This window comes from Amphiura filiformis, chromosome 14 (assembly GCF_039555335.1).
Source record: "Amphiura filiformis chromosome 14, Afil_fr2py, whole genome shotgun sequence".
Classification (NCBI taxonomy): domain Eukaryota; kingdom Metazoa; phylum Echinodermata; class Ophiuroidea; order Amphilepidida; family Amphiuridae; genus Amphiura; species Amphiura filiformis.
This window is the reverse complement of record NC_092641.1, coordinates 22,009,594-22,032,112: the sequence shown is the minus strand read 5'-3', so window position 1 is coordinate 22,032,112 and position 22,519 is coordinate 22,009,594. Positions and strand designations below refer to the sequence as shown.

The following is a 22,519-nucleotide window of genomic DNA, read 5'->3' as shown; positions in this document are numbered from 1 at the left end:
TATACGCACACCCTGCCATCTACTTTAGCTCGTTTTACACTCATACCCTGCTATCTTCTGAATATACTTTTATACTCACACTTTGCTATCTACTCTAGATAGTTTTATAATCACACCTACTATCTACTGAAGATACTTTTATTCCCACACACTGATATCTGCTATATATAGGCCTACCGTCATACTCATAACCTGATATCTACTGTTGATAGTTTTATTCACACTTTGCTATCTACTTTAGAAAGGTTTTTACTCACACACTATCTACTCTAGATAGTCTTATGTTCACACTTTGCACCAGCTATCTACTGTCGATAGTTTTATACTCAATTATTGCGAATATTCGCAATAACATTGCGAATATTCGCAATAACATTGCGAATATTCGCAATAATTATTGCGAATATTCGCAATAATATTGCGAATATTCGCAATGTTATTGCGAATATTCGCAATAACATTGCGAATATTCGCAATAATTATTGCGAATATTCGCAATAATATTTCTAATTTTTTTTTTTTTTTTTTTTTGGGCACTAATATGCTTCCGTATTTAGGGACGTATTTAGGGATGTTAATATTTAGGGACGGTGATATGAGTCAATGAGCATTGAAATGAGCGAATGAGCATTGAAATGAGCAAAATGAGCATTGAAATGAGCAAATGAGCAGGAAAATGAGCAAATGAGCATGGAAATGAGCAAATGAGCATCGAAATGCGCGGGGAAATGAGCAAATGAGCATCGAAATGAGCAAATGAGCATGGAAATGAGCAAATGAGCGGGAAAATGAGCAAATGAGCGGCGAAATGAGTCAATGAGGAGTGAAATGCGTCAATGAGCATGTCATTGAGTAAATGAGCATTTAAATGAGTAAATGATCAGGGAAATGAGCCAACGAGCTGTGAAATGAGCGGGGTAATGCTATATCATAGAACCGGATAAAACCGGTTCTCCTCTCCCCTCCCATCACCTCCAAATATACAACAAAATGCACAAATGCGTCTAAATGCGTCAATTGCGTAACAACATGCGTCAAAGCGTTACGAATCACGTCAAAAATGCGTCATTTCGTGAGTCAATGAGCAGTGAAATGAGTAAATGAGCGTGTGAAATGAGCGGTGAATTGAGCAAATGAGCTGTGAAATTAGTCAATGATGAGTGAAATGAGTCGATGAGCATGTCAATGAGCGTGTAAATGAGTAAATGATCAGGGAAATGAGCCAACGAGCTGTGAAATAAGCGGAGTAATGCTATATCATAGAACTGGATAAAACCGGTTAGAACCGGTTCTGCTCTCCCCTCCCATCACCACCAAATATACAACAAAATGCACAAATGCTGCAAAATGCGTCGATTGCGTAACAAAATGCGTCAAAGCGTAACGAATCGCGTCAAAAATGCGTCATTGCGTCGTGAAATGCGTCAAAGCGTTGAAGATTGCGTCACCAAATGCGTCATTGCGTCGTAATTTGCGTCAAAGCGTAACGAATCGCGTAAAAATGCGTCATTGCGTCGTGGTCAAAGCGTAACGAATTGCGTCCAAAATGCACCATTGCGTCGTAATTTACGTCAAAGCGCAACTAATTGCGTCGATTACGCGACGAAATGCGTCAAAGCGTTATAGATTGCGTCAAAATGCGTAAATTGCGTCGTAAACAGCGTCGATCGCGCAAGAAATGCGTAACGCAAAAGGGAGGTTAAAGGTTTAAAATTTGAGTAATAACGAGTAAAAGAGCCAATTGTATTTTGTTTCTCTACTTTATTATCGTGAGTATTAGCGGGTTAATCATCGCCGCCTTCATCCGTGGCAGACTCCTCAACGTTATCATCTTCGTCGTACTGGAACAGCCCGTCAAATTTAGACCGATGTTTGGCCATCGTTCTCTTCACGGCTTTGTCCACGTCGACCCCTTTTCCAGTTTGTCCTCGAGATCGTCCGTGATCTCCGTATAAAAAATTTCAAAAAAAAATTTCAAAAAAAAATTTGAAGAAAAATTTAAAAAAAAAAAAATTTCAAAAAAAAAATTTTGAAAAAAAAAAAAATTTTGAAAAAAAAATTTTTGAAAAAAAAAAATTCAAAAAAAAAAACTTTGAAAAAAAAAAATTCAAAATAAAATGGCCACAGATGAATATGAATGAGCGAATGTATATAAAATACAGCCATTTTGAACCGAGAAGTTGATTTTTTTACCAGCGTTCATATTTAGGGACGTATTTAGGGATGTTAATATTTAGGGACGGTGATATGAGTCAATGAGCATTGAAATGAGCGAATGAGCATTGAAAGCTGCACAGTGGATTAATTGAGGACATTTACGGCTCATTCGTGGTGTACGGTCACATTTATGAATATTAATGAGCTTATTTGCATATTTTGCCTACATTTTGCAGCTACATTTTCATTAATTCACTCTGCAGCTTAAACGCAATAACCGATCAACTTCAAACTTGGTGATTGGATATGGTGGCCTGGTGTGCTGTATAGTTTGTGTCATGTTATTTGTATATCAATGAATATTAATTAGCTTATTTGCATATTTTGCCTAAATTTTCATTCATCCACTCTGCAGCTTAAACGCAATAACCGATAAATTTCAAACTCGGTTTGGTGATTGGATATGGTGGCCTGATAAGCTGTATAGTTTTGTGATATTTATGAATATTGATGAGCTGATTTGCATATTTTGCTTACATTTTCATCAATCCACTCTACAGGTTAAACGCAACAACCGATCATCTTCTAACTTGGTCTTGCGATACATGTAGTATATGGTGGCCTGATGTGCTGGATAGTTTTGTGTCATGTTATTTGCGTATATTTTATTGATATTAATGAGCTTATTAACATATTGCATATTATTTGTTGTTTACACACCTTTGGGTGGGGGCCACCTTAATTATGAACCGCGTTAGTATTATTAACAATCTGGCCTAATTACCTTTGATCTATAATAACCGTTTGGTCTATTAACCGTATGGTCTAATAACCAGTTATAATCTAATACTATGTCGTGTATTTGCCAATTCATCAAAAAAAATCGTCTACAACTGGTTCTGTAAATATATGTAAATGAGACGGGCATGTGTATAAACATACTACATTCATCAAATATAGTGTACCCAAAAAATTAAGAAGAAGACATATGCGGCCTGCATGTATTGAAAGTGACATTTTGCCGGGCTATTTGTTCTTCTTTTCCGGTCTTTACATGGTATATAAATAATATAACCGGTATAGGCTCATCATGCATCACCGGGGGTGCCACAGGCATGGGACATGGGCCAGTATGAGTTATCTGTCACTCCAAACTTTAAAACGAAATAGGTTTCTATGGGTTGACCCATAATTTTCATGTCAAAAAGGGGCCTTTGAGGTCTGTAAAGGGTGGCCCTGAAACCGAAATTTTTTTTCGCGATTTGCATCAGCCCCCCACCCACAAGTGTTTGTGAACGGTCCCTAGACTATTGGGTTTTGGTCTAAATGGTAAATAGGACCAAATGGTTATTGTACCAAATGGTAATGGGACCAAGTGGATGCAGTAAAATCTAACACATTCTCACGCATCATCAAATTTAATTTAGGGATTCATTCATGAAAACCACGCTTATACCAGAACATTTTGTGATACTATACTATTTCTTCATCATATACCATTATTTCTCCAACTGAAATCCCTACGCAGATCAGCCGGTCCTAAACGCTGGGCCATATCGCCGTTGTTTAGTCTCAAACAATCAAGCGCGCCGTTAGGTAGCGCCATGTATGTAGACATATATGAATGTAAATTATTGACCAAATACAGCCAAAAATGGGATATTTGGACATTAAAAAGTCACTTCTAGGTAAAAACTTGCATTATTAATAATCTACATACTGATGTTATATAATATTTTCTTTCTGATTAATACAGATTGTACATAGTATTTGACAATATTAATATGCTCATTTTGATTTTGTTGATTTACGAACTAATGCAAAATGCAATATTTTAAAGACCCCTCATAATAAATTGGAAAAAGATCCCACAATAAAAAAAGCATTTTCCTATAGTCAAAGGATGGGAAATGTTTATCTAAAAGGTCATATCAAACTCAGCCTGAATAAAGGCAATAATTAAGTTAGAAATTAGGTAAAATTTGCATTTTTTCTCATTTTCGACATTTTGAAAATATGGCTATATTGAGTTTACGAAAAATCCACCTTAATGAAATTGCTGGCTTCTGCAAATTTGTGAGGAGATTCACCAATATATGTATTTTCAATGCCAATTTGTTTGGGACCTGTTGAATTATGGAGTTTCTTACAATATTTCCTTGAAATGCGATGAAAACTGCTTTTTAAAAACATATTTTAGGTGATTTTGGAGCGATTTTTAGGGGGTGGTCATATTTTTTAATGGGGGGCTCCAGAGAATTTTTTAGTGTCGTGATTGAAAAGTGTTATCAAAACCTATCAATGTCCCAAAATATTATTGATGGCGGCCGACCTTCATCTTTCACGTCTGCAGGAAATTAGAAAATATGCCACTTAAATGCTCATTTACTCAATGACATGCTCATTGACGCATTTCACTCCTCATTGACTCATTTCGCCGCTCATTTGCTCATTTTCCCGCTCATTTGCTCATTTCCATGCTCATTTGCTCATTTCCCTGCTCATTTCGATGCTCATTTGCTCATTTCCCCGCGCATTTCGATGCTCATTTGCTCATTTCCATGCTCATTTGCTCATTTTCCTGCTCATTTGCTCATTTTCCTGCTCATTTCAATGCTCAATATGCTCATTTCAATGCTCATTCGCTCATTTCAATGCTCATTCGCTCATTTCAATGCTCATTGACTCATATCACCGTCCCTAAATATTAACATCCCTAAATACGTCCCTAAATATGAACGCTGGTAAAAAAATCAACTTCTCGGTTCAAAATGGCTGTATTTTATATACATTCGCTCATTCATATTCATCTGTGGCCATTTTATTTTGAATTTTTTTTTTTTCAAAGTTTTTTTTTTTTTTAATTTTTTTTTCCAAAATTTTTTTTCAAAATTTTTTTTTTTTTTGAAATTTTTTCAAATTTTTTTTGAAATTTTTTTTCAAAATTTTTTTTCAAAATTTTTTTTTTCGAAATTTTGATTTTGATATTTTTCAAAATGGCGGCACTTCCGGTTGACCTTTTCAAAATGGTGGTACTTCCGGTTGACCTTTGACCACTTGCGGTTGACCTTTCAAAATGGCGGCACTTCCGGTTGATCTTTTCAACATGGCGGTATTTCGGTTGACCTTTGACCACTTCCTGTTGATCTTTGACCAGGGTTGACCTTTGACCTCGTGACCCGGAAGTAACCCAAGTTGACCTTTGACCTGGGTTGACCTTTGACCTCGTGACCTCATGAATATTAAGGAGGCTCTAAAGACTAGTATACTACTTATTATCAAGGCATTTCTCAATGATCACATAAACATTGTACCTTTGTCTTTCAAACAACATATGTAAAATCTATATCGCACACTTCGTCGGCCGCATCACATACTGACGTATTCGACATTTTTAACATTTTTGAGAAAATTGGTAAATTAGTTTGTTATGTTCTACTCTATATATTCACCAAAAACCATGTCTCAAAGTGGCTTAATTACTAAGATATTAATTAATTTAATTTTGACGTATTTACAAAACCCTGAAATGTCTGTATCACATAACGACGTATTTGCCGATCACCTATACTGCGCAAGCTCAGTATATCGTATCTGCAATTTGAAGAATTTGCCGTTTCACATACTGACGTATTTGCGCGACGTATTTGCGCGACTTTGTCACAACATCGCTGTTTTGTCCTTTTCACATACTGACGTATTTGCGCAACTGTTTCACATACTGACGTATTTGCGCGACGTATTTGTCATTTGAACAGCGAAATTGTCATTAGTCCTTTTCACATAGTGACGTATTTTATTTAATATTGTTTTTTTGCAGAATAAGTTATGCTCTGATAGCAATAAGTGAATTATATTGAAAATATAGTATATTCGCGTTACTGCTAACCTGGTTTTAATCGCCAATAATGTTTTAATCAAGATTATGAAGCAAATGAAAATCTCTAAATTTTCAAGTTCAATTTTCTCGAAATGCGTATTTTGCAAATACGTCAGTATGTGATGCGGCCGACGACTTGATTTATACGTAACAGCATTAGCATAAAAACAACTGTCTACAGTCACTGGCTGAAAATGAATCGATGTATTAAGGGAAATAAGCTGCTGAAATTAGGTGTTGTATATTTTACATTTTCTCGATAGTTAAAGAATGGAGCTGCCTTTTGAAATAGTAGTATAAGAACAGAAACTTCCAGCTCATAAAATAACCTTTGTCGAGCTGTAAAGATTTTAGTTTATTTAATATAATGTGTGGTCAAATCACATGAATTATTAAATTTCTATTTACATAGCATTTTTAATATTTTGAGCCATATTTACATGAAATTTTGCAGCATGTTGTATCGATCATCCCACCTATGCATGCGCACATTGTTGTTTCATTTGCATCATTTAACATCGTACTAAGTGCCAGCTCTCACGCGAGACCAATCATTATAGCTTCCTTGTTGAAGTTCAAAGACGGCCCAATATACATTTTAAAAAATCTTTTTTAAATTATCCAGAGCCCGAAACATTAAAAGTCCTTGATCCAATCGACAGCCTAATCCCCCATTCTTCTTCATCAAAATTCAGTTTTCTTACGATTGTAGTCACAAAATTCCAAGACCTGGTGCAAGTCTAAGCATTCAAAATCTTGAGTATAGGCTAAGAGTTATGTCACAACTTTTATATTTTATGTTACTTTTTAATAATTGGTTATGAGAAAGATCGGAAAATGTATTTTCCAAAAATTAAAATGCATAACTTGATATTAGTTTTTGTATAGGTCTTCGGGCTTGATAGCCATAGCATACAAAAACGCCATTAAAACGCATGTTATGGGCCCTTATTTCTAAAAATTGACAAAATATTTATATTTTACGTTCATCACCACTTAGAACCAACTAAAGGATTAAGATTTAGCCATGTTTCATTTGGCAAAACAGTGTGATATTTTTTAATCCAAGAAAATTAGTGATGCATTTTTTTCGGAATAGGGAGTATAGCGAGGTTGTATTATATTCTTTGTAATCTTTGCAATAATGGAGAAAAATTTGTATTTATCTTTGGCATAAATTGTCTTATATTCGAAATTAGAAAAAACGTTATTGTCTTATACGTAAATTGAAGACATAATAAATGTAAATAATAATAATAATAATAATAATAAGAAGAAGAAGAAGAAGAAGAAGAAGAAGAAGAAGAAGAAGAAGAAGAAGAAGAAGAAGAAGAAGAAGAAGAAGAAGAAGAAGAAGAAGAAGAAGAAGAAGAAGAAGAAGAAGAAGAAGAAGAAGAAGAAGAAGAAGAAGAAGAAGAAGAGATGAAGATGAAGAAGAAGAAGAAGAAGAAGATGAAGAAGAAGATGAAGAAGAAGAAGAAGAAGATGATGAAGATGATGAAGATGAAGATGAAGATGATGAAGATGAAGATGAAGATGAAGATGATGAAGATGAAGAAGAAGAAGAATAATAACGTATATTAAGATTAATAAATGAATATATACATCTATATCGATAATTATAGGTCAACACTTTTGATCATTAGCGATAAACCTTTAATGTCATTGACAGCGAAATTAGAATATATTTTCAATTGATACCAAAAATCATATAAAATAGTTCTCCATAAAACGGCAAACAATTCACACCTACCTTCTGTGACATAAGGTTCCCGTTTCTAAATTTTGTTGTTAAAAGTCTAAAAGCTGACGTCAACATCCTCTCAACAAGACCTGGTTCCAGCTCTCGTGTACTCTGAGGATTCTAAAATCAAGATAATATGAATTTAAAGATATAAAAAGTAATTAATTGATATTTAATTACTACTCCTAATACTTTAAATGTTCCAGTTTCCCCAAAGATTTAATTTTTAATTATAATTAAAGAAATATAAGAGCTTGTTTCCAAAGGGTATTAAATCCAGTGGCTACCTTGTGTTACATTTTTGGTAGCATATCTATGTACTGCCGGTCTAACAAAATAAATAGAAACTATATCAATTATGATAGAAACTATATCAATTATGATATTTTAAGAGGTTTGTATGACATTAAACGATTGAAATGGATTATATATGTTTGTAACGTTAGCCTATTTTCTAATTATTTTCAACATTATTTTGTCCCTACAAATTCTCCAATGCAACGGTTAAGAAATGGCTGCCATTGGAACAAAATAAATATTTTATTTTATTTTTTTCGCACGTAGGAGGTTAAAAAGATGTGCAATTATTTTTAAAGATAACTAAAAACTTGGTATAACTATTCTAGTGTTCGAATGTTATTAGATCGGCAAAGCTACTGCTACTCTTAGGAATATCTTCAAATGAATTCTACACTAAGCCTTTGGCGTAAGCGCCTTTTGGAACCAAACCCTTCAAGTATACATTCTCTTGCCTCATCTGCATCAGATTTCATGAAGTTATCATACATGATGGTTACTATATCGTCATAGAATTCACCGACTCTCTCTGGTATGCCTCTTCTGCCATTCGTTGCAGCCCAGTACCACGAAATCAACAATACCATTAATGGAGTAGAAGTATCCAATAAGAGTTTGTTTTCGTCTATATATTCAAGTAAACTCTTTCCTAATGCTATTGTTGTTAAATCTATTGGATTCAGTCCGAAAATTTTCTCAACGTATGCTCTAACGTCAGATCGCTTCATTTTTTGCAACTCCAATCGTCTATATACAGGAGTCTTTGATATTATTTCCATTTCCTCCAAGGCCTTGTCGTCACAAGGACACAACATTCACGATGTTGTTTGAATCTTATGATCTCTACAAGATTCTCGGTGATTTCGTGTTTTAATAAATCAACAGGAGCTTCGTCTAGCCCGTCAAGTACGATAACAACCTTTTTACCAAGAGCATGAATGACTTTCCCAAGGGTAGATCTATTCGTATTCGACGACAGCAACTGCGAACATATAGCATCTTCAATACTGCTAGAATGTTTTAATGTAGCTAATTGAATAATGAATAACAGTTGTACGTCTTTAAGGGGAGACACCTTAGATTTATGACACCAGTCAAAGGCCAACTTGGCGCAGAATGTGGACTTTCCTTGACCCGGATTCCCTGTCAGTATATAACGTGTATCGTCTTCAGTTTCGAAAATCTCTTGATATGATTTCAAACGCTCTTTTATCGGTCGCATTCCAGGTATTGTAATGTCAATAGTCACTGGTACATAGATGCTATCCAAGTCAACGTAATTTCCAGTTCTCCAGGGATACATTTGCTTTTTGCAGTAACTATTCAAGTAGTACTTCTTTAAATCTGCAGCTATTGATTGCACCAAGTCTGGAAACAAGAACACAATTTAAGTAAACGTTACTCTTCACTGAAATTAAATCTATAGACCAATACAAATTCTATGCCCAAGAATACTAACTAGCCGGCCTTTCTTTCTTTCTTTCTTTCTTTCTTTCTTTCTTTCTTTCTTTCTTTCTTTCTTTCTTTCTTTCTTTCTTTCTTTCTTTCTTTCTTTCTTTCTTTCTTTCTTTCTTTCTTTCTTTCTTTCTTTCTTTCTGTTACGTAGTGTATATGTGGTCTTTTTGTTTGGGGTCAAGGGTCATTAAGTGGTCACTTCCGGTCTAAAACCAAATACTTTCAACAATTTTCATTAGCCAAGAAAAACATACCACAGATACAGTATCTTCACATATGAATTATTGTTATCAAGTGTACATGTGACATTTTATTTGGGGTCAGAGGTCATGAAGGGGTCACTTCCGGTCTAAAACCAAACGCCGTCAACAATTTTTATTAGCCAGGAAAACATACTAGAGAGCCGGTATGTTCACCCATGAATTACTGTTACCCAGTGTATGTGGTATTCTTGCCGGCCGGCATATTCTTGTTGTATATGCAGCACTAGTTTAAATATTACAATTTAAGGGGTAGGTTTTTGAATGACTACGATATCTGCCTTGATATTCAAGAAAGAATGATGTCGTGTGATAAATGAGCCGATAGATGCTCAAAAAAATAATAACTTTATTCTTATTCTTAAACACTTCAATTCAAATGTGCGTACAAATATCGCGTTGACCTGCACGCTCAGAAACGTGTTATATCGTGTCATATCACACAGCTAAAAACCAATAAGGTTGCAGGAACTCTCATAAGTGTTTAGGAATGATTTTTAATGCAAGATTTTTAGACTTACCGTCGTAATGTTCTGGAGCATTGGGCGAGATTATCTGTTCTTTATCAGGCTCACGAATGTCATTGACATGAGTTAGCTTTCCAGACACAAGGTTTTCATTTGGAAATTCGGTGTGAGGACTGGCATCATATGGTCGTCCAGCGGTATGACCAGCTAAGATAATTATACGAATATAAAATAAATAAATAAATAAATAAATAAATAAATAAATAAATAAATAAATAAATAAATAAATAAATAAATAAATAAATAAATAAATAAATAAATAATACATACGTGTACTATGACATAATGCTGACGTCATAATTGATATAGTTTCTATTTATTTTGTTAGAGCAGCAGTACAGAGATATGCTACAAGAACGTTACGAAAATCAGTTTCATTACATTTTGGTTCAGTTGATGCCTGCTATATCGAAGGCTCGATATGTCGAAGGTTTGATATGTCAACTTTATGAAATGGGGTCCGCTTTATCTAAGGTCCGCCATTTTGAAAATGAAACAATGGTTGTTATGACCAAGGTCAGTTATGTCGAATATGAAATAAGGTACACTATGTCCAAGGTACATATGCTATTTATTTTCCATTTATTTTTATTTCCCACATCGAAACCCTAAGTTTATTTCAGAAAATAAAAGATTAAATTACCATAAAAAAGAAACAGTAATCTCTGGCGGAGTTCCATGTAATTTTTACGTAGATTTCTCACGATCTATTCACTAAATTCAAAAAATATTTTGGCGTATATAAAATTGAGATAAAATTCTCTGACTCCTAAACGACATCAACTGTACCACAATTGGGTATCGTGGATGCAGTTAATATTCATAATTATATTCTTTTATACATAGGATGGTTCAGTTTTGACATAAAAATATTTCAGTGAAAACCCTCCCACTCGGCGATTTCAAAAAGGTAATCAGGCTTCCTTACCATGTGCAATAAATTACCATTAAAAACAAGTTGGACTCGAACACATTCTAGAAACTCTTGCAGTAGGGCGTGAGCCGCAGTGTCTCTGCATTGAACCATATCATGCTGATCATTCGCACATGTAAGATTACGATATTTGAAAAGAGCGGTATTGTATTCAATTCTATGATTGCATACATACACAAGTGGTGAGTGAAACCTGCTTGTAGTGCAGCGCGATGTATTCAAAATTGTTTTCAACTATTACTATGGGTAGTTAATCCGATTGATTACGTCACTTCGCCAGCGAATAGCGAGACTTCGACAAAGCAACCCGTCGACATAGTGGGCGCACACCTTATTGCTCTACACTGATGTCCTCAATTCAAACTGACACCTCGATTTTCTTTGATGATGACATTCAGAACGCCACTGACCACCCTCTATTGTTATGCATAGTCGTGCTGGAAGTCGATCGATACATGTTGAGACCAAAAATGTTCTGAGATACACCATATTACTTTGAAATTCATTTTATCAGTCAATAAAAATAATAATTGTACTTTTTTCAGTAATGTTAGGTAAAACTACAGTGCTTTGCTTTTCCTTTTTATAAATCCTGGTGTTAAATTTAGGCATAAAATTGCGCCTTTTAATGTAAGATTTTTAATTTTTTTCATCCCTTAATTTCGCCTGTTAACTTTTTAGCGTTTCAAACTAACATAGTTCGCTGAAGAAAGATATTTCCCACCTCTGTAAACACACCGTGTGGGCCTATATATTATAGTTTTGTCAGGATTTCCGTTTTGATTTCACCTTTTTTCACTTAAAACTGCTGAAATGTCTAACAGTCCATGCCAAAATTGTTACTACACCTTTACATTTCATCGAATCTCTTTTTGATGTCTGTCATTTTGAACATCATACTTGAAAGATGTATGCTATGTAGAAACTTTATTTTGCAATTTCATAATTTGCATATTATTAGCATATTTGCAAGAAAAACATGAAAATCAATAAATACCTATATTTTTCACAATTTCAATATTTTATTAGAAATTAAGCATGTAGGCCGTTTGTTATGACTTGATGAATGAAACTGTTAGACAGATTTTGATATTTTTGCTTATTTTTCCTTTTTTGCCCCAAAATGTGTAAAAATCACAATTTTTTGGAATACCTATATTTTCTTTGAATATTTATCAAATTTCTTAATTTAGGTATAATACAGTGCAGAAAAAGATGTCAAAAAAATCTGTTAAAACAGATTTCAATAAATTGTTCCATTTTCATTTTTGGGTTAAATACTCAATTTTCATGCGCGGGATATTTGAAACATAAAATGAAAACATGTCCATTGCACTTTTTCCTCGAGATGTACTATAATATCAAGGTTACGGATTATTATAATCCCTTCTTATCTTCACTGATCCATCAGATACCTATTGTTATGAATGATCAATGAAAAGGTTCAGAACTGGGCTACTAATGGTCTTGTCAAGTATCTATAGTTATTTTCATGAATGTGTCAACTCAAAAATCATTCAAGGTCGAATGTAGGAAAAGTATGATCAGTTGAGCTGTAGTGTCTAATTAAATGATTGAGTGGGCCTTGTATAAGAATAGCCAGCAACTGACTAACGTAATGAGTGGCTTTTACGGCAACTTATCTGGCTAATTTACGTACCTTGTACAATGGTGTGCTCATCACAAGGAGAATCTTCAACAAAATGCATTTGACATAGAAACCCCATACAGTCAGGACACGCTACGAACACTTCTTCGGTGCATCCATGGACTTGACACAGTTCCACTTCTCCCTGACGGGAATCTAATTTTAAACAATTTTGTTCATATAGGTGTAAGATCATGAATAGAGGTTATCCACTTTACTCATGTGTGACTTCTAACAAAAGGTGCTGGTTCCCGTACTATTCCTCATTCAAACCAATGCAATGCACGACCTCGGAGTTACCTGCATGACTTTGGCGGGCTATTTTGAAGCAGTCATGGTTGCACATGCAGGTACTTCTTTTGAAAGTCCTAAACAAGATATAGCAGTCGCTGATAGGAATTACAGCTTATAGAACACGGATAACCTCTATTAATCAATGTTGTGATGGTTAGAGTTCGACTGTTAATGTAACCACAAAAATACAAAAGTATATGCTATGGTTCATTATTGTATTCTTATTTGAACTATGAAGTGTTTATGTAATAATTTCAACTGTTGCAATAATGACGTATTTGAAAGTAACTAAGACTTCAAAAATATTATTATCTGTCAATTAGAACCTGGAATTTTTCTGCCCACGAAATAAAATGTGTACTTAAAAAGGTAGCTGATTATAAATAATTGATTTTTGTTACTCTTCATTTAGTGTTTTGTAATTAAAGCCATATTATAACATTTGCTGAGGAAGACGCCCTCACTGAATTTTAAAATTCCTTTTTTACACGATTAAATTGTACTTTATTAAACCAATATACCCTGCAAAAATCAAGACTCTAGGTGCTGTAGTTTTGTCAAAATCCGAGATTTTGAATAAAACGCCGGAACCAACGCTTTATTATTACGATGGAATTATTAGTCGAACGCATACACGATGTTCATAACACACAGTACGTACACGGCGTGCGGGACGGTAATATACACAACAAATGGTCGTACCACAACATAACCGAAGGAGTGGTGCGTTATGGCGACATGTGCGCTGGTAGTAAATTCCAATTTTCTTTGCTTTGCCGTAGTTGTTCGGCTAAAAAAAGGGGATATATCTGACGGTAAAAGCTAACATTTTATGGCAAAGAAATGCTAATCTATTTTGTTTGAAAATGTTATAATATGGCTTTAACTAGACTAATTGCTCTCTTTTTCAGAAAAGGATTGACATTGTTATTTAAAAAAAATAAATTTGTTTGATATCTTCATAGGCATAAAGTACAAAAGAAAACAATATGGTGTGATTTCCTAAAAGTCCAATTTTGCCTCCTTGTAGTCAACATTGCCTAAATTTGCCGAAAGTTTTGGGAAATTTACAGCCCTATATTGATATGTGTCCATGTCCTGGGTTTTGTGGAAACGGACCACGTGTTTATTGGGCTATTCAGATGTATTCCGCACCCCCCTATGGAAGACACTTCCGGAATTCGGGGCTAAATTGACAGCCGGAATTCACATGTCAGGAAAACCCCATGGAAGACCCTGCCGGAATTGTGGTAATATGGCCAGCCGGAATTCAAGTAAATGTAAATGTCTTCCATAGGGTTCCAGCTGGAATTAGAACATTTTTTCAGTTTCCAGCCAGAATTCAAGTAAATTGTAAATGTCATTCATAGGTTAATCAAGATGGCGATCATAAGTGAAGATCCTGCCGGAATTGGAGCATTTTTGACCATTTTCCAGCCGGAATATTAAGAAATATGAATGTCTTCCATAGGCACATCATGGCCTTTCACAATCCCCACTCTTGTTTTTTGTTAATTTTAGCAGCCGGAATTTCACCTAATCTCAATGTCTTCCATACCCTCCAGCCGGAATCTGTGTTAAAAATGACTGCTGGAATTCTAGACACATCTCAATTCCAGCTGGAATTATATTTTTTTTAATGTCTTCCATAGGGGGGTGCGGAATACATCTGGAATAGCCCATTTCTTCAACAAGTTCAAGAACAACATACCTGCTAATGATCCTTTGTTCGTTTGAAGAGATTCTTCCTGCTTCATTTCATGGACGATGTCTTTCACGAGAGGGCGCACTGTATCCTTGTCAATATGTACTTGACTGAGATGTGTTTTAATCTGATAATAATAAATATCGCATAGAAATGTCATGAGAGTGATACAGGAAATGTCATATTACTCTATTAAATTTATTTATATAGACTAATTTCATAGCAATTAAATAATGGACAACATGATCGGGTTTTTTTATTATTATTTCAACGGTCACATTATTTTAAAGCATGGTAAGACTGATGCAGGATCAAATTCCTCAAATACCAACCAAAGGGAACTTTCATGAAAGTTCATCTGTGAACTTTGTTTGCATACAATGGTATCTAGTTTTAATTTATCATGTAAAATCTAACATACACGTTATGCTAAACAGTTCTAACTGTATTCCTATTACTTAACGTGAGACGTACCTCTATCAACTTTTTGCGCAGTTCATCTGCTGTTTGCTGTGTGAAATACTGAAGTCCTAAACCTTGAAGTCCGTCAACGAGATCTGTGATGTCTTTCCAAATTGCAATGAATGTATGGTCATTGAGCTGTAGATTTTTCTTAATCTCCAAATGAGCAAGACTATTACGAATTCTGAACACCTGTGGATGTATTTAAATGAAACATTGTACTTTCTTCTTTTCATTACATTCCCTGAAACATGTGAAAGGTGGAATCTCAGGTTCCCTCGTTTGTTAAGGGATGGCTTCTTCACTATTTCCCAAATCGCTTCTCGAACTCCCCACTCAAATCAATTCTCCTCACGATCTAAAATTATTAAATCCTCCGTATCATTTAGGTGTCCGGTGTGTTTTTTCGTGGGGGGGGGGGCTGAGATTCCGCCTTTCACATGCATTGATACGTGACCAGTCTCCGATAACGATCAATACTGGTGCATCTTTGCAGTTGCCAGATGAAGACTAATGAGATTGGATGAAAATTCGCAAAATTCAAAAGGTCGGTCCAGTATTTTATTTATAATTTACGTTCTGATTCTACGACTAGATGATTCATACTATACATCAACACAATTACAAACAGTTTTGTTTTTACCTTTGTTATTTCTTCAAATACAGATTGATTCCCACCATGAAATCCTTTGAATTTACTCATAATCATGAGTAATGAAGCTGCATCAAAATCCGTCAAATTTGAGAAAGTCTTCTTAGCTGGTATCCGAAGCACAAACAGTTTGATGACTTCCAAAGGATCTTTGCTGAATAACGTTGGGTTGACATTGTTCCACTGGAGAGATCCAAACGATGGGTATACCTGAGCCTCGATGTCTGCCACCCAGTCAATACATCCCTGACATGCTTTATTTTTTATGGAGGGCTTCTTGTTTTGTGGACATTGGTTAGGAGTGGCACAGGGCTGAATAGTTTGCTTGGTTTGATAATGCCAAGTATCAATTGCATGTTGAAGACTTGGAAGAACATGCTCCAATAGTACCTGAATTGCAGATGCTGGTCATGAAATTGTCACAAGACTTTGAACCCATTTTGTTACCGATGCACAAATATTATCTATATAAAATACAACAACAAAAAATCTTCGAATTAAAAGAAAGTGTATTTCAATGTTCCTAATTTACCAATCTATAACAGTAAAGTGGGCTCAAACTTTCACGTGATCATTTCCCAGTTATACAATACGATTCAGTTGTGATATCATTAATGAATATAATATTCATACAAGCTGTATGAAAATGGTTGTTACCCACCAGTTTTCATTAATAATAGATGAGTCAGACGCATCAAAATTGAACAAAGATCCAAATACTAAATAGATAATAGATTAATTGTGTAACAAGTCATAAACTATTACATTCTGCACATTTCAAGAGTATCCAATGTTGCATTCGGAGAGGCAGGCTTTTCAATTAACATCAAAATTGATGAGTACCAATCATTTAGATACAGCTTGGGAGTGGTGCAATAATTATGTGCAATTTTTTGGCAGGTCGGGGGGGGGGGGGGGCAACCAATTATTGGCACAAATGTTTGGGTACCATTTTTCGCCCTGATAAAAGGTGTTGACAAACGTTATATATTATTCAAAATTTCCTGCTTGCTGCGCTTGCATTGGGAAAGCCAATGATTTTTTGGAACGTCAAAAGTGGAGACAAAGGTTTGTTTGCACGTCATTCAATCATTTCAGATGCAGTGACGTAAGTGGCATTTATGTAAGTGTTGCATTCCAACGTTTCAGATGCAGTTGACCAAAATGGCACATAACGTCATTTTTCACTTTTTATTTTTTACTTTTTCTTTTTTTGCAGCGTTGTTCCACTCACTATGAACAGCCATATTAAAGCGTTTCATATGTAATGCACGAATGGTACTGGAAGATGACTTCTATAAACAGATAATCGATACCTATATAAATAGTTGTGAATCATTATTATAATTATTCTATATGCCGGAAAATGAAACCAGCTGCTGTATATTACATGCATTGTATGTATTCCGTATATTGTACTATAGTTATAGTGTGCATGACATTGGCTGCCATATGAAACAATGGAACATTACTTGCTATATAGTGTTTCATGAAACAGGTACGATTTTAATTCATTTATCTTTTGGTCATATACATGTTATATGAAGCAAACAAAAGTCAAACATTTTATACACCTGCAACATGTTATATTATAATAATGATTCACAACCACATAGTTGAATAAATTTTGGTCAACATCGTGCAAATTATGTTAAATTTGCCATATTTGGCAGGGGAGTGGAAGTATCCACCACGTGTTCCTGACCACGTGACTGCTGAGAAAAAAAATGAAAGCTACCTGAGAAAACAAGACAGTCCACCACAGATTGTTTTTTTGAATTTTGAATTAGTATTACATATCTCAATACATTGCAGAGACGGTTTCCGTTCGTATATTAATTCGGAAGGTGAGATATTAGCCCAACACAATATGCAATTAAATGATCAACATTTTGTGTTTGGTAGGCATACCACGTGGTAAGGAAAAAAGTACTGTATGCACTGAATGTGAAGGGGAATGTCCACCTTGTGTTTTCGCATGCCGATTAATTACCCCCAAACTGGTGGGCTTATTATGCAAAATAGTGACCTTTAAACGCGGTAAAACTACTGACAAGAAGCATGTTTATTTTTATTTTATTCATCATTTTCTATCCCGGTATCCAAAGATTTTCGTCTCATATCAAACTCGTGCATAGCACATTCACGTGTATCGATCCCGGGTATTGATTTTAGTATCTCTGCTGACAAAGTAATTATTAGCCAGGCGATGTCGGTGTGTGACTCTCACACGGTCACACCCACATGAATCTCTTCAGTCGTAATTATGACTCACCCTCATAGCAGCAGACGAGATCCAGCTACGTGCCCGGGGCGATTAAGTCCTGTTTTATAAACACGAAACTACCGATATGCGACAGTAGGGGTGGAGGGTGGACGGGGGACACGTCCCCCTCCTACATTTTTGCAAGGGGTCGAGTCCCCCACTAAAACTCAAAACAGGGAAAACTAAAGCAATAATTGCCCTGTACATTTGCCTTTTTAGTACCAAAAAAAACGCGTTTTGGGCCCAAATATGTTAATTATTTTACTATTTGACGAGCTAGCTTTGCGGGCACTGGCTCACAAATGAGCAAAATTGGCAAGGCAACTTTCAAGCAAGGCAAACTTCAATGAAAATGGTCCAAAATGGGCTAAAAGGTCAGAATATCTTAATTATCAGGGAGCCCAGCATCCCACAGGAGGTAAGGGGGAAAGACTTCTCTCGAGGGGGGGGGGGGGGACTACACCACTCATACACAACTCTAATCCTAACTCATCATTCATCATATCACTCATCGTGTGTAGTTTCTCATGTATACTTTGTACCGTGTTGGCGTACAGTATTGTAGTATGTTGTTTACATTTTTATGATGATCAGATCAAATAAAACTGAAATGAAATGAACTGAGCTTTTGCACTAACCCTAGCCAGACCCTGTCCCTATGTAGTTTTTTTTTAATTTTAATTTTCGTAAGTCCGAGGATCTGGTCAAATGTTTTACATTTTGACGCCGGGGACAAATGCCAAACACCTTCATATACATGTCATATGAACTTAAGAAAAAAATTGAAGAGCTTATTTACAAACCGTGTTAAGTCCACAACTACATGTTTCTCATTTACTTGTTTGATATAATCACAATTACTTTGAAAGTTTGACATTAGCAACAATGAGTTGTACCGTCAACAAGCCATTATTTACCATAACAATGCTGCATAACAATATGCAGACTATTTTTCTCATTTGGGAACCAAAGGCCTCACACAGTATTGTTACACTGTGCTTCCAGCAACTGGTTTCTTTGTAATGATACATCCTACTTAAATTATAATACCTATAGCATCACAAACAATAATTGCAATATCATACAGATAAATCAGAAACATGTGTTTGTGGACTTTTAAAACACGGTTTGCAAATAAGCTCTTTATAGACCCTACACTAACTCATAATTTTGTCTCTCCATTTGCTACATATGGCGTGTTAATGATCTGTAAAATAACAGCATGTAATTTGATATTATGATGATAATAAAGACACGCATTGATTAAACAACACACCTCTTTTTAAACAAAACAAATAATCAAGACTTGCAAACATCAATTTCCTTATACAAATTTCAAGAAGACGAGAAATAAAGCCAATTTAAATTTTAAGCTGAGAATCTATTATTATATCACTTATTCCATTAACATTCTAACATTCATACCGACTACTATCATCACAGTACAAACCAATCGTACGCATACATGTGACATAGGCAAAAATGGTGACATAAATTAGCATACTATTACCATGACTACAGACATCTGCGGCTGAATACATGCTTCCCACTGCACAAACAAGTATCGCATGATATATAGTAATTATTGATTGTGTTTAAGGTAAGCACAGTTTGTTGAATTTGATATCTTTTTTTTTTTGATAAGCATAAGAGACAAACGAGGTTTTACACTGAAAGTCCATTTACCATTCCCAAGTAATTTTTTATCTCTATTTTATAGGCTAGTATGATTTAAAGAGTCTTCATATTTTGTGTTAAAACTCTCGAAATATGTACTTTTATTTAATGTTAGTGAGATGGTAGAGATATTTACTCTCTAATAAGAACAAATAAAAAACTTGGAATTGGCATGTTTGATTTTATTCTTTTAAAGCCAGACTTTTTTTTTTTTTTTTTTTCCATTTGTATTCACCTGTACTTGGTCCTGGTGGAAGGGAAAAAGAACATACAGACATGGTCCACCAGACCCCAACTTAATTACGGTAACCAAGATAGATATGCAAAGATACAATCAGATTATGACAATGAGATTTAAATAATACTCGTATAGGGCAACATGTATTTTCAAGTTCATACAGATGTACCTACATGGACCCAACAAATTCATATTTGGTTTATTTAGATGCTCAAAAGAGTATTAGATGAAAAATTATATGTAGTGAGCAAATATAACCCACTAATTTTTTTGTGTCACTCAAATATATATTTATGGAAAAATAAAGCGTGATGTATATGGAGGAGCAATAGAATACAGGTTAAAGTTTACAGCAGATTGTGTTCATTTTTATTCAAATAATGCCGAAAGTTTGTAAGTTTTGCACATTTGCTAAGCAAAGTCCGCCATAGACTTGAATTTATACATCCTTTGCGTGTAAAATGGCAATTTCCTAAATGGTGCTGCTTTCACCAATCACTTACTCTCCATGAAACAGGCTTTTTTCTGCACTGATCCACTTTATTGACAGATTCGGATGTTAGATAAACCAGTCTCGATCAAGTCGTGTGGAAGAGCACTTTCGAGTAATCGAAATCTCCGTCCGTTATTGTTCTATTAATAGCCCATAATTGGTTATGCAAAATGACAACAACTCTCTTCATATAATCTCCAATGAAAATATCTTGCTCTTACCTTTTATACAATGTTATACCAAAACAGTAAAACTGTACATTTCCCAGCTTTATTCTTTATGTCACTTTCATCTTATTACAGCTACAGGGACTTACGCATCATACAATACAATGTTCACATTAAGCCATATGGGAATTTCCAAGATTATGAAGATATTTTAAAATAGATAATAACCAAGGATTTTCCCCGAAATTGTCCTTACACACGAATGATCAAATTAAATTATTCATGGCATATCACAAATGAAAGTGGAACGAAGGAATGAAAAGGGGAAAGGATAGGATATAAGGAGTAAAGAAAGAAGGGAAGCGAAATGAGATAAAAAGAAAAGTAAAAGGTGAACAAAAAGGGTCAAGAGGGTAGGAAAGGCAACAGACAGCAAAGAGGGATGGGGAAGGAATAAAATATGAGAAGAAGGGTATAGGGAGAGGGCATTTGAATCCTTGTCCGGCATTGTCCATATGTTGTCGATTGGTCTGGGACTTTTGTTTTCACTTTTAGACCATTTTAGGTGTGTTTTGCTATTTTGTGCGTGAATGCGCGCGCCAGCACAAATTTGAAATTTTACACTCTTTGGGCCCAAAACATGGTGATTTTCGTAGTAAAAGGCATATGTACAGGGCAATTAAGGCTTTATTTTTCTTCTGTTATGATTTTAGGGGTAGACACTCTCCTTGCAAACATAGAGGAAACACTGCACTCGATACGCTCGCTTTGTTCATTTCTTTTCTCACATTAGGAAATTTTTTCTAACCATACCCAGTCTAGCTGCATGGCTACGCCCTTGACTAAGCTACGACGTATGTCATTTTAGAATAATGGATGTTAGCTGTTGGCGTTCAAGCCACCATATGGACAATCTATAGCTTCACGTACTGAGCAGCAGTCGCTCAAATTGCAGGCAGCCTAGCAACATGCATCGATCCCGATACTGTTGATGGCCACCACGGCTCCAAAAATACTGACAAATTAGAAAAAATACTTATGAATTAGGAAATCAAAATATAATGAAAATCTTACCTTCTCTGCTGCCACGCTAAAAGATGTATTAATGTTTCCATTTGGCTGCCAATATCACGCGCTCAGACATTGAACACGGAATGATATTGGTAGGAGTTCCCAATACGCAAACGTAGCGTAGAAAGATCGTCCTTTGTGTAAATAATATATGTATTACATTTCGACACGTTTCAAATTATTGCAAAAAGAGAAAAATTCCCACAAGCTTTTCATGATGTCATTCCTATATTAGTTTGGAGTGGTGTCGTATACCAGATGTTTCTACCCTCATATAATTGGCCGTCATTATTTAGTTACAACTAGCCAACCTTTTAGCAAAAATTTATTACAGGTAGCAGTCAGTCCATAGATAATCAAGGGAGCAGTGGCCCAGCGCTATAGTTTTAACATCATGGTCGCAGGTTCAAACCCCATCGGTGCCACAATATGTTGTGCACTTAACTTAGCCTTAAAGGGGACTCCGGCAATCATAACATTATGCCTTATATGTTAGAAAAATAATTATCAAGCACGAATCACATTGTTTTATTTAAAACAAACTCATATTACCCATAAAAACGAATAAAAACCGTCGGCTCTCAACACGCGA

At 35.2% G+C, this 22,519-nt stretch overlaps 1 protein-coding gene across 5 annotated transcripts in view; it reads right to left on the bottom strand.

Annotated features, from left to right (window-relative positions):
- Positions 1-22,058, bottom strand: part of LOC140169830 (uncharacterized) — a 40,144-nt gene extending 18,086 nt beyond the window's left edge. For 3 of the 5 annotated variants that reach the window (XM_072193133.1, XM_072193134.1, XM_072193135.1), the window contains exons 1-8: positions 21,931-22,058; positions 16,007-16,479; positions 15,376-15,555; positions 14,908-15,028; positions 12,915-13,058; positions 10,315-10,467; positions 8,534-9,446; positions 7,791-7,901 (exon numbers count right to left, since the gene is read on the bottom strand). In XM_072193133.1, the coding sequence (XP_072049234.1) occupies positions 8,848-9,446; positions 10,315-10,467; positions 12,915-13,058; positions 14,908-15,028; positions 15,376-15,555; positions 16,007-16,072 (1,263 nt within the window). In that variant the 5' untranslated portion in view covers positions 16,073-16,479; positions 21,931-22,058 and the 3' untranslated portion in view covers positions 7,791-7,901; positions 8,534-8,847. Of the gene's footprint in view, positions 1-7,790; positions 7,902-8,533; positions 9,447-10,314; positions 10,468-12,914; positions 13,059-14,907; positions 15,029-15,375; positions 15,556-16,006; positions 16,480-21,930 lie in introns of those variants that run through there. The other 2 variants (XM_072193132.1, XM_072193131.1) reach the window with 1 other exon arrangement.
- Between the last annotated feature and the right edge of the window lie 461 nt (positions 22,059-22,519).